The sequence below is a fragment of the Halichoeres trimaculatus genome, unplaced genomic scaffold (genome assembly GCF_033239565.1).
Source record: "Halichoeres trimaculatus isolate MK-OKI-2021-1 unplaced genomic scaffold, fHalTri1.1 fHalTri1_scaffold_21, whole genome shotgun sequence".
NCBI lineage: Eukaryota > Metazoa > Chordata > Actinopteri > Labriformes > Labridae > Halichoeres > Halichoeres trimaculatus.
The window spans coordinates 6,440,201-6,455,806 of NW_027437199.1; the positions used below are offsets into that span (position 1 = coordinate 6,440,201).

Consider the following 15,606-nt stretch of genomic DNA (forward strand, 5'->3'; position numbering starts at 1 on the left):
TTTTTACGGAGCTAACACAGAGCCAGATCAGAGATGAGGGGTGACAGGTAAACTAGTGTTACATAATCTTATAATAATTGACGTAACTCAGCATTTTATCTAGTCTTATGTTGTGTTTTTGTACAGTCTCAGGGTTGATGTACATTTATCTGACAGATAGACAGATAGCTCCTGTCTCCAGCTTGTGTCTGAGGTCTCTTTGACCCTGAGTAAACTTTCACCTAATCTCCTGGCTCCATCCTCTGATTCAACACACACACTTGGATAACACGTTAACCTAACCCCAACGGTGGATTGAAACTAGTGCTGCAACGTATTTCCTTAATCTATGCACTGTGCTGCGTCATTACTGTATTCGTTTCTCTTCAGTTTGTCTTCTTCCTTTTTGTTGGATTATTTTGCGGTTTATTATTTTGCGGAAGGTGCATTACCTCCACCTACCTGACTGGAGTGTAGATTACCTGGGCTGCGGCGATGTATGCGTCACATGTAAACAGATCAGCGTGGCGGAGGAGAAGCCGAGCAGAGTGTTCTGTCAGATTTTGCTACGCATCAAAAATTGCTACTTTGTGGTTTTACGCATGCGCTCTACGTCATTAGCTAGACACATTCCATTAGAAGAAGAAGCGGTAGCAAAATCTGACAAGGCAGCAAAATCTGACAGAACACCGGCAGATGAGGGAAATAAACACGCGAATACTGGCTGTCAGAGAAGCCGTTCGTCTAAAAAATCACACAGATTAGTGGTATTTCACGGTGAGTGAAAACACACAGCGTGTTAATTGACAAAAAATAACCTCGCATGGCACGGCAGTATGACTGCTCTCACAACGCAAACACGTTGGGCTCATCAGTGACGAGCCGGGGAGCTCAACAGCAAGGAGAGTCGCTACAAAATTCATCATACACTCCTTTATATGTTGTGAAATGCCTGGTGTGTCTTTTAGGACTAGTTTTGTATTTTTATTAAATCGTCACCCCGTTTGAAAACCTCAAGGAGTTCATCAAACTAACGTTAGCATTAGCGTTAGCTGCTACAGATAGCGGTAGGGCAGCGGGGTGAACTGTTAGACCTGCAGGTGAAAAGATTGAGGACACATTTTTATTTATTCACCTTTTTGGCCCACTAAGTTCTTAAACTGATGACAAAACAATATATTTCTATCATTTTGCCCAAACTGTTGATTCTTTATGTGACAATACATTCGTCTGTTAATCTCAAATGTAACCGTCAGATCTTCAGCTAGCTGCTAACTGCTAAATAATCGAACAATGACTGTTATAAAACTGTACTGCTCCTGGATATTGTTATACCGTTATCTATGACCAGAATAAATGCTGAACTGAGAAATAAATCCTCTTTTTGTGATCTTTTCGAGTTGTTCGGCTAAAGAACTGGTCAGATTTTATGACACGAGCACCGCTAGTGTTAGCGCCTCCCGCTGAGCTGCAGACATGAGGAACAGCACCTGAATGTGAATGAGACCTGATGGAGTTAACCTTTGACCTCTGAATAAATGTAATTAGGATGAGCTTCATGTCCTTGAAGGTGAATCTGATTTACTGCAGCAGAGTCTAAGCCTGTTAGCTGGACATGCTAGCAGCTGGAGCTAACATTAGAGCAGACAGACAGTTAGAGTCCGACTTTCCCTCTTTGTCTTGTTGATGTTTGTTTATTATTGTTTGTGTTTACTCAGACAGAGCTGCTGTCATGTCATTGATGATGCTCCTGTGGTGTAAAAAGCATCATCCAGCGTCCTCCGTCTCCCTCTGCTCCAACACATGAGGCTGTGTTAGCGCCCCCTACATAAACCCATGTAGCTCACCTCACCTTTAAAGACCCTTATCAAAGCTTGAATTATGGCTCAGAGAGCAGCAGGTCCTCTTTCTTCTGAGGCAGCTAAAGGCTAATTGAATTAGGATTAATGATATTAGCCGAGGGCCTGAAGGGTTTAAACAGTGGCTCTTTAATTTAATCTCTTTTTTTAAACCTACAGCCTGTTTCCAATCTACACATCCGGGTACACACCTCTCACTATCAGGTATCTGAACACCGGAGACCCACGGCTCATGTTCCTGTGTGTATTCCTTTGTGTGTTTCTGTGTGTCCTCATGATGTCTGATGCTGAAGGGACTCTGTAATTACAGCAGCCGTCTCCGGGCGCTCTGAGTCCTGGTGTCAGCTCTCCCCTGGCTCGCCTGGCTCGGACCCAGACTGGCATCGCTCTCTCAGTGCTGCAGTCAGGCCAAGAGGTCGTGAACCTGCTCTGTTGACATCATGCTAACAATCCCAGCCCTGCTTTCTAGAAACATCACTCTACTGACCTGGATCTGAGACTGAGACATGGTCCAGACTAGAGGGGGAGACTGTTTGTGACACAGACGAATTTTCAACAACAGAATGAAGCTTTGATTCATGGCACTGTAAAACTACAGCATGTTAGCACAGGTGCCATAGCTCTCAGTGTGTTTATTAAAGCTTAACCTGAGAAACAACTTGTTAACAGTTGAAGGACTAAATATCAGGACTGTTCTTACTAGAAGGAAAACGTTTGACCTCTTGACCAGAGAACCTGAAGATCCTAGAACTAACAGATGAGGAACACTGATCTTAATTTGATATTTTTTTAAATTTCAAACATCAAAAAACTGTAGGAAACTCATGCTAATGAAAAGGTCTGTTTTAAATCAGGACACCATTTCCATCCCTCTTCTTTAGATTCACGCACACACTCGATCTGACAGAACTGGTCCCTCAGAGATTCTGACGGCTCGACAGGGTTAACCGAGGACTCTCTTAATCCAAGTGTCGTCTGTGTCGAACATCCAGCTCACATGAAGTGAAACCAGCAGTATCTGTGACCGACTCATTAAACCAGACGTCCGCCTCACAGATGGATTACAGAGCAGAGACAGCAGCAGAGCACTGCTCTACTTAACACACACACACACACAAAAGTTGCTTCATTATTCATGATACACAGCTCATCTCAGTCACTTTGAGTATAACATCCATCCATCCATCCATCCATCCTTACAGCCGTACCTTCAACCATCTACTTTCTACTTTCTTCCTTTCATCACTCGGTCCATCCATCCATCAACCATCTATCCATCCATTCATTCAACCATCCTTCCTTCCTTTTTTCCTTTCATCACTCGGTCCATCCATACGTCCTTCTTTCCATCCATTCATTCAACCACCCATCAACCCATCCATCCATCCACCAATCCATTAATCCATTCTTCCTTTACACCTCTAACACATCGATCCATCCTTTTAATCGTCCATCCATCCTGCCAATCATCATCCATCCATTTTTCCTTCCCATCCTTTCCATCATCCATCCATCCATCATCATCTATCCATCTTTCCAATCATTCATCCATACATCCATACATTTATCTTTCCTTCTATTTTTTCTTCCTTCCTTCCATCTTTTCATCCATCCCTTTAACCATCCATCCTTCCTTCCTTCCTTTCATCACTAAGACCATACATCAATCCATTCTTCCTTCCTACCCCTTCAAACATCGATTCATCCTTTCAATCATCCATCCATCCATCCATCCATCCATCCAGCCTTCCCTCCTTCCTTTCATCCATCCATCTTTTCATCCATCTATCTGTTCAACCACCCTTACTTCCTTCCTTCTATCAATCTGTTAATCCATCCATCCATCATTACATCATCCATCCATCCATCCATCCATCCCTCAATCATCAACCATTCCTTTCCTACTTCCTTTCATCCATCCATCCCTTCAACCAACCTTCCTTCCCTCCTTCCTTTGATCAATCCTTGCATCCATCTTTTCATCCATCCATCCCTTCATTCTTCCTTCCCACCCCTTAAAACATCCATCCATTTTTACTTCTATCCATTCATCCAATAATCATTTATCCTTCCTTCCCTCCTTTCTTTTATCCATCCATCCATCCATCCATCCATCCATCTTTTCATCCATCCATCCATCCATCCATCCAGCAGCCATTAAAACATGAAAGTGAAACAGCAAATCTACGTCTGGAAGACAGAGAAACAAGGCCAGTGGGACGGAGCTGGTGCTGATGCTGGAGTGTGTATGTGTAAGTGTGTGTGTGTGCGTGTGGGTGTGTGTGTTTCAGGGAAAAGAGGATGCAATCAGCTTTATCTGTCTGCTGGGTACAGGACCAGGCGCAGAGATTAAAAGAAAGGATGCTCTCTTCCTGGGAGTGGAGTGAGGACAAGGTCTCTGAGGGGCCACTTAGGACCCAACCTTTCTGCCCTGGTCCCTGATGGGCCCCTGCAGTCAGGTGAAATGGTGTAATCTTTTTAAAGGCTCAGCCTGGCTGCTGGTCCTGAGTCAGGATGCTGCAGAGCTTCACTTTAAGAGCTGCTCAGCATGTTCACGACACATAAGCTCTTGGTGAAGTTTTTATTCTGACAGGAAGTGACAGGAAGTAGCTTGAAGGATGCTAACATGTAAAAGTGAAGGTGTGCATCCAAAAACTATTACATAAAGAGAGGTGGACCCCCTGTAGGGCCTCAAACCGGCTCTTCATGAGCCCCACAGGCTGCTTCTTTCCTCCTCTCACAGGTCGAACCCTACAGTATGAAAAACAGTTGCAGTATGTGGAGAAAACCAGAAAGACGGGAGCGTCTTCCAGAGAGGACAGCCTGAGGCGGAGCTGTCAGTCACTCACAGAGCTTCGACTGCACCGGGACGGGAACAACAGGTGCTCAGGTTATTCTAACAACCTGTCAGCTTCACATGTTCAGAGTGTGTCCTCTACGGAGTCATGATTCAACCACGCACACGGCTAATGGAAATACATCCTCATTATCACTGTTATTACTGTACTGCCAGCTGCTGCTTCAGAGGACAAACATCCACCAATCAATGCAGAGCTAACAATGCAGCTTCGTATGAGAGCAGCGCTCCATGAGCGTACACCTGAGCGTGATGATGATGAAAAAGTGACTCTCAAAGCATCATGGATCCAGTCTGTTTGATTGGTTTTGGTTTTAAATTACTCTAAATAATATCTGCTTCATACCCAACCTCTGATCCTCTTTCAACACCTCTCTAGGCCTCTCCCGATAACAAATTTTGCTAGATGATAATTTCCAAAATATCATTTGGAAATATCATAAAAGATATTATTGTCAACATTATTTTGATTTTTTTTTTTCATTTTTTCATTGATGTAATTATGATAAATGGGATAATAAAGTGAATACATCATATTAAAAGCAAGAAACTTTAATTTCTTAAGAGTATTTAACTGTAATTAGAAGGTCAGGATCTTTTAAATAAAATGAATTAAACAAAAAATATAATGAATTTAACAAACAAGAAAGAGAAAAAAAATACAATGAAAATGAAATGGACTCTCTTTTAGAAAAAAATACATGTCAATGAAAATGACTAATAATAATCAAAAACAATGAAACATAGACCCTGTCTCTACAGAAAAAACGAAACTCCCACCCCAAAAAAAACAACAATAAAAACTATAGCCTAAAAAAAAGGGAGTTTATACAGTTCCTGAATTGTTTGTAACATGTACTTTTACCTAGTCAATCCGTACTGTCTGTCAAAAATTTTTAACATTTCTGGCTTTCAACCGTATTGAAGGGCTGCATTTCTTTGGCAATGTAGCTGTCTTTGAGCGCCCACCATTTGGCGCTTTTTATTTCTATTTACTTTGCAGACCAAAAGCCTCAGTAAGAGCGGATTGTCAAAGAACAAGGCTCCGCTGCACCTCCCTTTCTTCTTCTTCGTCGCCACTATTTTCAAACAAATGTGACATATCAGCTCGTTGGTGTTCATGAGCTCACACTTTGTTCATTCTGATAAAAAATGTTCCCACACTGGGACTGTGGCAGGCGGCTTTCGTGCCATCACTCATATTAGCGTGTGTTTCCTCCTTACCCCTCAGGACGCTCGCTTCAGTTCTCTCCGTGTGTACGTGCAAGCAGCCCCGCAAAAGATGCCAAAGATCGCATTTTTGACAGATGCTCACTCCGCTACAAATCTGCTATAGAACCTATGCACCCCGATGTTAGGAAAGATAGACGTAGTGAGCCATCTTCTCATTCAGCCTCTTTGGTTGAAAGAGAGGAGGCAAACAAACATGCATGCACGTGTCAGTTTATCAAGGCTGGCAAACTTACCGAGGGCGTTTTTATTTATCGTTCTGTTAATTGATTTATTGATTATCCTGACAGGCCTACACCTCTCTGAATAAAGCCTGGAAATAAAACCTAAAGAGCAAAACTTAGTGTTAACTGTTTCATTTTCCCTCTCTGCATAACGTTTCACCAACACCTTCCTAACACACTCACATGGAGGTGTGTGTCCTCAGCCGTAAATACCTCTCTGCATTTAACGAGCACTCCTCCCATCGTCGGGTAAAGAGGTGTTTAACTTTGATCAGGTCTCATTGTTCAGGCCTGGGTGGTCAGTTACACAACATGTGTCACTACACACACACACTCACACTCACTCCTCATGAATTAACGGCTGTCAAAACCACAGCGTGCTCACGAAACGATGACTGTAATCCAGAGTATTTCAACACCAGCTCACTCACTGGGTTATGAAACACTTACCGTCAGCTCAACGACTGTTTACTTAAACTTCTTCAGCTTTCAACACAGAGACTTGCGATAAAGGAGTCAGCTCTTTAAAGCTCCTCTGAGGAGTTTTCATCTGAAACAAACACGGAGGTCTCAGGGTGAGCCCTGGAAGAGGTGCAGCATGGGAAAGATGTGGCACGGGATTACAGTCACCCTCCTGTCCACAGGGGGCGCTAGAGTTGACGTAATCAAAAATCATCACAGGAGCTTTAAATTTTGCTTTCATGAAAACCTGAGAGAGCTGCAGACACTCATCAGACTTTTATTCTTTTTCTCTACCCATTGAGTTTCCACTCATTCGCTCACAGCTTGAATGAGACCGAGCTCTGTGAGTGTGTGTGTATGTATGTGTGTGAAACACGTCTGAGGGTGGTGTTCAGACATGTGTGCGACTCTGCGCCGTAAAGCTCCTGTAAATCCTCTCCCTCTATTACCATCAGTGGCACGCTGCTATAAGAGCACCACGTCCACCAGGGGTTCAATGTCACACAGCCCGGCAGGAGATCGGCCGTCAGGAGGCCCAGAGCGAGGAGGTGGTGGAGGTGACCCCGGACACCTGCTCAAATGTTCCCTTTAAAGGAGGAACACCTGTGGAGGTTAAACTGAAGACTATATTAACATTAAACTACAGTAATGCAGCTTTTCTTCCTGTAAGGATAAGAAAGCTCTCTTTTATCAGCAGCATGAGTCAGATAAAAGCAGGAAATCCCCTTTAACTTGCTGCTTAACTGTTTTTTAGAGCATTTTTTAATCTCTATGTCTCCTTGAAAATTTGTTGAGTAAAACCTCAACAGGTTGTCTCAAAAGCTGTATGAGACAAGCTCTAGTTATTTAAGTGTGGTTAAATAATGAATATGTTGATATTGTTCCATGTGTAAATTTGTGATCGTTGTTTTTCCGTCAAAGGAATGGGTTTTGTTGAGATTTATCTTGGTGTGGTGCTTGGCTGTAGATTTTGGGACTTACGTGAGTTACCGTGGCATTGGGAGCGAACTGATGGGGGTGTGGCTTGTGCGCAGTTGGGCAGTTTAGTTTAACAGTAGCCAGCAGTGGAGTCGCACGGTTGTTATACCGTGTCCGTGTATTGTAGCATACATGAGATTTTGATTTACTGAAGCTTCTGAATAATTTTGTGACACTTCTTGAAATAAAGACTTTTTTTTGTGTTATAAGACTAAAGAAGCGTGAAGTCGATTAATGCTGCAACACACAAGAAGACAAGCGTATACCCCGACTATTGGCTATCGAAAAGTTTTTTTGACTCCTACAACCGCTTAAATTTTTTTTTTTTGAATTTTGTGATTTCTGTCTTGTTGTTGTTTAACAACTACAGTAATACAAAAAAATACAAACTTTTGATTTACTTTTACTATATTTTTTTTCTTGGAAATAATGCTAAATGATTGTTTTTTTAACCGCAGACTTAATTTAAACTCAATTTGCTGCAGTGCTGTTTTTGTCTTATTTTTGTCTACAGTTGTTTACATTGTTTTTTGCTCTACTTGCCTTTAAATGCCCCTAAGGGATAATTTAAGTTTTTTTTATTTGAATTTAAAATTGAAGTTGACTATCCCTTTAAAAGCAAATCAAAGTTAAATGAGAGTTAAAGTTAAAAGGAAAGGTTGTCAAATGGTTAAGTTACATTTCTCAGAAGAGAACTTTCTAAGAGTCTACACTTTGAAAAATCTGCAGAAAAGATTGAACTCCCTACATAGATAAAATCTAGTAAATAAATATCCAAACAAGACATTTTTTTAATTTATGAAATTTTACGTGTGATGTCTATTTTTTTATTCTAATACATTTGCAAAAAAATAAAAAATAAATAAAATTTGGGATTCCAAAAATTAAAAAAAAAATATATTAAAAAAATAATCATCAATAAAAAAAATAATAATCTTAAATCGTCAAAATTCAATTTAAAAATAAATAAATAATTGAATTAAATACAATGATAATTTTGTCCAACTCATTATTTCTGTTGTTGGAGGTGTGATGCATATTTAGTTCAACAATATATTAATGGATGATTTTATTTAGTGTCAATATCTTTAATAATCAATACCCTCTGTAAGAAAAATAAAAATTCTTCATTTCAACAATAATTTTTAAAGCTACAAGGAGCCACTGCAGAGGAGTCAAACAGCCGCATGAGGCTCCAGAGCCACAGGTTGCAGACCCCTGGCCATAAACATTCAGGATTTATTCCTCCAGAGGAGGATTTCTGCCTGAACAGCAGAAATATGAAGCTCCTCCTGGAGGTGATGAACAGCCTCCGCTCCTTTCACAGCCTCTTTCTTCAGCTTCAGAGGACCACGATCCTCCAACACACACTCCACTTCACCCTGAGCTCCTTTAGCTCATTCACTATACCCACCTTCGTCTGATCAAACCTTCATTTCCAAGCACTCTGAGCTGTTTGAAGCTGAGCCAGCTCAAACTAGTCCGACTGGCTAACCACAGTGAACACAGAGTCACTGACTGACTGACGGACCAATCAGAGAGCTTGGTTCGTTTTACCAGTGATATTTGGAGAAGTTTCTGTTGGCATGAAATAGAAAAATGAAAGAATGATGTTAAACAAGTCAGGCAGAAAAATAAGAAACAGCTTCCTTAAGACTGCACAGGAGGCTGAGCGAGGGGACGTTCAAGGTTCCCAGAGGATCACCCTCCATCACGTCTTTAAAAACACCAGGAGATCAAAACTACAGACAGACTTCCAACTCTAACTTCCGTTGAAGTGATTGATGGTTCCCTAAGGACGAACCTCAGATGAAACCATGAGGGGTAAATCTGTTCAGAAGGAGTTTTCTTGACAGTGACTGAGCAGACTGTCACAGGCTGTCATATATCTCTGTGCTCAGGTGTTTGGGGGCTTCAGGTGTCATGAGGTCAGGTGTGTAGCTCCGCAGTAGAGGATAAAGGTTAGAATGAGGGCGTAAGGTGACAGATTTATACACTATGCGCTTATGCTCTTGATTGGAGCTGTAGTTTGTTGTCTTTCTGTAGGGATGGGTACTGAATTAGGTACTTTTATAGGTACTGACCAAGCGGCAACCTCCGGTGTAAGAATACGAGACAATGCAGAAGTGCTAAAATCTGCTGTTTCTCAAGTGTTCGCTTGAGGCTGGCTACAGAAGTACCGGAAGTCACATACACACCAAGCCAAAAAAGCTGTTTTCAAAGCAGAAATTAACCTTTTTACAGCCTGGTTCAAAAAGCTTCTCCTGTCTGAGTCGCTAATTTTACTATCAGCACCATAGACTGTTTATAGAGTGGACAGTGTGGCTCGGCCATTTACCATTGAACAGTTTTGAAGCCAAAATTTCCCCGTCCCAGGCGCCGTCATTGAAACAGTTGTGCAGCCAGAGTCTGTGCAGTCGAGATTGTGAGGGATTCTGGGAGAATCTGAATGGAGCCGGTGACAACACTTATATATTTACTTTTTTTGTGGCTAGTCTAATCACTTCTTGACTCTACCTCCAGACATATTTTACAAAACACAAGAACGGCAGCTGTCAATCATCGTTCAACGTAATGTAAAACCTTGTTTTCAACCACTTATAACTAATGAAAACTAAACTTTCCTGAAAAAAGAGGACTTTAATACAAGGCAGACAAATATCTTCAAATCAACACAACAATCAGACATGAGAAACATTTCTATGAGGTGTTTTAATTTTTTAGTTTGACCACAGCCCATCTGGAATGACTGGGGAGATTAATTTTTTTGACCTATACTGCAGCCAGCCACCAGGGGGAGCAGTTTCTGTGGCGACCTCACTTCGAGCCGAGCAAGATGACGTTTTTTTACAGTCTATGATCAGCACACTCTGTACGAGGGTTAATGCTTTTCTAACTCGGCAGTTCAGAGGATATTAAGATTGCAAGCTCGCCCAATCAGGGGCACAGCTCAGGTCACATGACCATGTTTTTTACAGTATATGGCACCAACTGAATTCTGTCAAAAGTAGTAGTAAGATTGTGACATGGACATAATAAAGTTAAATATTGAAGAATAAATTTGTTAAACTGAAAATAATTTACATTTTATTATGAAACAAATTGATATTGATATTGATATTGACATTAACACACAAAAAAGTACCAAAAATATGTACCGTTGAGTACCGATACTGATTGCCAGGTATTGGGCATCGGTACCGTATTGTTTCAAATGTGAAAGGCACCCATCCCTATCCTTTTGTGAAAACAGGTACAACCTGTGATGATTACTGCTAATGAGCAGAAATGAACACACTAAAGTCAGAAACAAGAGATTCTGAGAAGCATCCAACACTATGTGCGGTATGTTAGCATCTCTGCACGCAGCTCTCAGGCCCCTGATGTCCCCCCTCAGGGATCTCTGAGGACCTGATTCTTACAGGTGCTCCATCCCTGTGATGCAGACCTGCAGCATTCCTTCAGTCACTTCTCACCACACGTGTGAGAAATCCCCTGCAGGAGGAAACCCAGTCTTCCTCCAAACCTCCCTCTCAGCTGAACAGGTTTGAGTGATGAAGACAACAGCCTAATGCAGATTAAAGGAGAGCCACGTTGGCCTCCTCCCCTCCTCCACACGCTGACACTGACAGACAACACTGCTGAAATAAAAGAGATTTACATCCTTACAGAGGCTGTTTATCCTGACCAGGCAGCACCAAGCAATCCCTCAGCCCCGCCCCCTCAGCCTCCTCAAATCGCCTCCAACTGCGGACACAGAGGAAGCAGCTCCCACGCTGCTCTCCCATCATGCCTCTGCACTCACTCAATGACAAACAACACAGAGAGAGGATGAATTTAAAGAGCAGGAACACTCTCAGACCCAGCTCTAAAAGATTTATGGAGACCTGCAACAGGAGACGAGAGAGAGAAGGCAGATTTATTCAGCTGAGGCTGGAGCAAGAATAAAGATGGAGGGCAGAGAGGGAAAGGAGACGAGGAGAGGAGAAGAGAAAGGATGGCTGGAGGTAAAAGAGGCAGCACATGTCAACAAGGCAGGTCATGAACCCAGAAGCTAATAATAGACTCCGCTTTAATCACCTCGCCACAAATTTCTGATAAAATCCAACAAATTTGTTTCCAGACTCCAAATCGGGACTTCAAACGGAGGATAAACCACCATGTGACGCAAACAGCTGTGGGAGCAGACACGAGCATCTGTGTGACCGCACCAGCTCACGCTTAGGGGCATGCTCAGAGCGTGCTCACATCCAGGAGCGTGCTCACATCCAGGAGCGTGCTCAGTCACCTCATAGCTGTCAGAGGAAATATAGGTCATGTAGTGAGGATAATTAGAGCTCTATCTGTGATCCCCTTTTAGAAATCAGCTCACTCTCTGCCTCTTATAGCTCACAGGGTGCTGCGCTAAATTTGAGATAACACATCCCAACGCTGTCAGCAGAGGAGCTAACTGTTAGCATCACATGACGCTCAGCCACATAGAGGAAGCTACAGCAGGTAGGAGATCCTGATCCACCACAGTTCACTTATCAACCATGAGCCCTCTGATACTGAGAGGGGACACAACAAGTTTCCTTTAAAGAGTGGGTATCATACCTGATCCTAAACATGGATTTGAAGTCGCAAAAGTAGATGTTCAGACCTTTAAGTAACACCAGACTTGCTGAAATGATGAGACCAGGGCCTCAAACACCATGGTCTGCCACTAGCTTCACCCCTGGCCAATCAGAATGAGGGGGGATTATGGAGCAGGGAGCCTTAAAGAGACAGCAGCTAAAATAAATTGCTTCAAAAAGATGCTAAAATAAGAGTTTTCTAAAACACCAGAATGAAAAATTAAGATTTAATTGAGCTGTAAATCATGTAAAAAATACTACGGGGGCACCAAAGGGACAAAATAAAGATGACAAAAAATAGAATATCCCCTCTTTAAAGACAAAGTTTCTGTCACAGTGTTGGAAAAGTAGGTAAAACAAAGTTCAAATTTCCTTCATCCAAAGGTTAAAAAATAAAAGTTGCAGACTCAAATTTTAAAGCTCCTGTGGGGAGCTTTAAGCTCGGGATTTTGGCGCCCCTTGTGGACTGTACCTCCCACCTCATTACTCATTATTTCCTGTACATATGTAAGAAGGAGTGCAGCAGTTTAAGCCATTAACTTTAAAAAGAAATAATCAGTATGATGACTCCTTTTCTCTTGTTCCCACAGGAGCTTTAAGGCTCTGAACATGAGCCAATAAAAACGGCTTCTAACTTCCTCTGTGTGGCAGCGAGCTAAGAGTGTTTCTGTTAAAGCGCTCATACGATTGTCTTCATAAGTTAACTCAGGTCATTTAACGTCAACAAAGCAAACCAGACAAAGAAAAGTAGGAAAGAGGAGTATTCTTCTGGGAGAAATAAAAGAAGTATCTCTGAATAGATGCGATGACGCCCTGTAGCAGGAACTCACTGAATGGAAAAAGTGAGTGACGTTCAGCAGCAACAAAGCAAGAGCTCTGACCGGGAGCCAGGGCGGGCGGAGAGGGACGTAGCTGACCACAGAGGAGCCGGTTTATGATGTCAGCCGCCCTTTTATTCCTCATCACAAAAATATTCCCTGAGCTCAGGCCCAGGTCCAGGTCACCTGAAACACTCTCCACCTGTGTGTGTGTGTGTGGAAATGTCTCCTCTAACAGCAGATCAGATCACCTTAAAGAGAAACCAGAGTCTGGATCTGAAAGAGTCCAGAATGAGGAGTCGGTCTGCTTCCTGTCTCTGAGTAAGAGCAGCAAGGAGGTGATTCAAGCCTCCACATGGCAAACCACACACACACACACACACACACACACACACACACACACACACACACACACACACACACACACACACACACACACACACACACACACACACGTCTGTTCAGGTTTTGTAATTCTGGCTCCTTTGTTTACAGATTAACTGTAATTCATCTCTGAAGATTAAAACAGAAAGAAAAAAAAAGGTTCAATCCGTGCTGACATCAGACACTCATTGTGTCAAGACAAACACATTTGAACACAACATCCGGGAAAGAGTTTCAAAATAAAAGTCTCTAAAGGGTTTTACGATCCAACTCACATAAATTCAAATGAATCACAGTGATCTATTTACAAATTTGGCCCGCTATAATTTCAACATAAAATTTAAAAGCAATTAGGGAAAGGCTCACAATATTGTCACTGTGGGTTTCTTGAAAATCGAAATTATTCTTAATTTTTCGAACAAAAGTTAGACCTACCCAAAGTACTTTATCTACAACTAATGCTATAAAAGCTAGCATTTAATTATTGCAACAGTCGGTGAGGGCCATAAATATACTGATATGTTAAAGTTACTATATGGGAAATAAGTATAAAGAAATGTTTGATTGAATTTTGGGAAGGACGCCATGATTTACGAACCACTAAAGAGGTATGAATTCTTTAATTTTATGAAAGATAAAATGATAAAATAAAATCGTACTTAATATCTACCAAAACGAAGAAAAAAGTCCAATACTAATCTACGTGAAACTGCTGAATTTACTCAGTGTAGAGATACGAGTGTTATCTGTTGAGATTAAAAAAAAAAAAAAAAAAAAAAAAGTTGACTTAAAAAACCAAGAGCTGTTTTCTAAAATCCATTTTTTCAAATGATTCGTCTATATTTACGTAATTATTTCCCGCTTTTCTTTCTGAAGGCCTCAGTCCCCACTTCCGGTGAGGCTCCATCTCGCGGCGGTTAGCTTGCCGCTCCGCGCTGCCTGCCGCTCCAGCGGTGCAGCTGTCCACCGCCCTGTGGTCTGAGGCGGCTCGGACTCGGAGCTAACTGCGTGCTAACAAACCTCCCTCTGACTGAAATACGTGACCGTTCAAAGCACCGGGACACATTTACCGAGCGGCTCTCTCCGGAGCTCCCAGCACGGGAGGGCTGATGCTCTCTGCCGCTGCTCCTCCAACCACAGAGCCGACACAACCAATGAACGATGCTCAGGCAGCGACGTGCCATCACAGACCTCTGCCTCTTAAAATCCATGTTCCCAAAGTGTTCAAAGCTCTTCTGCTGTTTTTTAGAGAAATAAATGTGTTTAATTCCTCCTACCGTGGACATCAGTGGGTGCGGGCGGCTCCTTCCTCTCGCGGGTGTCTCGGTTCGGCGCAGCAGCTGCGGACTCTCTGCCTCCTCCCTCCGGCCGCCCCTGGGCTCTGGCTGCTCGGGTACTTCCACCGTCTAAAGGAGCCTCACACGGCCCCTGTCTGTCTGACTGAAGACTGCAGAGAGACACTCTATCAAACAACCGCGAGATTCTGAGTGGGCAGGGCGCGTCACCCGGCCTGTGGGCCCTCCCCTCGTCCAGCCGGTACACGCCGTTCTGGCGCACGCAGGCGCAGACGCAGACGTAGTGTCACGCAGACTTCATTCAAAGAGACGCCAACTTCTGGAGGCTCGGTTCGGTCCGTTATTGGATAAAGACTATTTAAAGTGATGTTTTATAATTTAAATTAAGTTTTTTTTTTTTTATATATTTTTTATTCATAATAAATGACGTCACTTACATCCAAAATATTTGTGCAGGCTTTAACTCTATTTATCCAAACAGATCCTGCGCTATCCCTCTTCATGAAATGATCCATTGATTCCTTTATACTGCTCCCTTTGTGCAGCTGAATCTTCATGTCAGAGCAGGCCTATTGACACCCACATAAACACACTCACACACTGGCCAGGAAACCCTGATGAATAGTTAAACGATGAAGCACCATCAGCACCACCCCATCAATTATTACATCCACTTAAAGCTGCAGCTCATGCAATAATTCATCTCCCTGCAGGTTTGATCCTGAGCCCCGTTATCAGAGATGAATCTGTCAGATTAGTCAGTGTGCACATGTTGGAGCAGGAGGTGAGGAGCTGTTACTTTTAGTTTTGAGGTAATGCTACTAAAAAATCAGAGTGAAAATGAAAACTGGGCGTTGAACCAAAGCACCTTTAAGTTCCTTATATGATCTGACACGTGGCTGCT

At 42.5% G+C, this 15,606-nt stretch overlaps 1 protein-coding gene across 1 annotated transcript in view; it reads right to left on the minus strand.

Annotated features, from left to right (window-relative positions):
- LOC141810708 (fatty acyl-CoA reductase 1) overlaps positions 1-14,923 on the minus strand; it is a 45,216-nt gene extending 30,293 nt beyond the window's left edge. Inside the window, exon 1 of the mRNA XM_074698478.1 lies at positions 14,685-14,923. Coding sequence (XP_074554579.1) covers positions 14,685-14,693 — 9 coding nt within the window. The 5' untranslated portion in view covers positions 14,694-14,923. The remainder of the gene's footprint in view (positions 1-14,684) is intronic.
- Between the last annotated feature and the right edge of the window lie 683 nt (positions 14,924-15,606).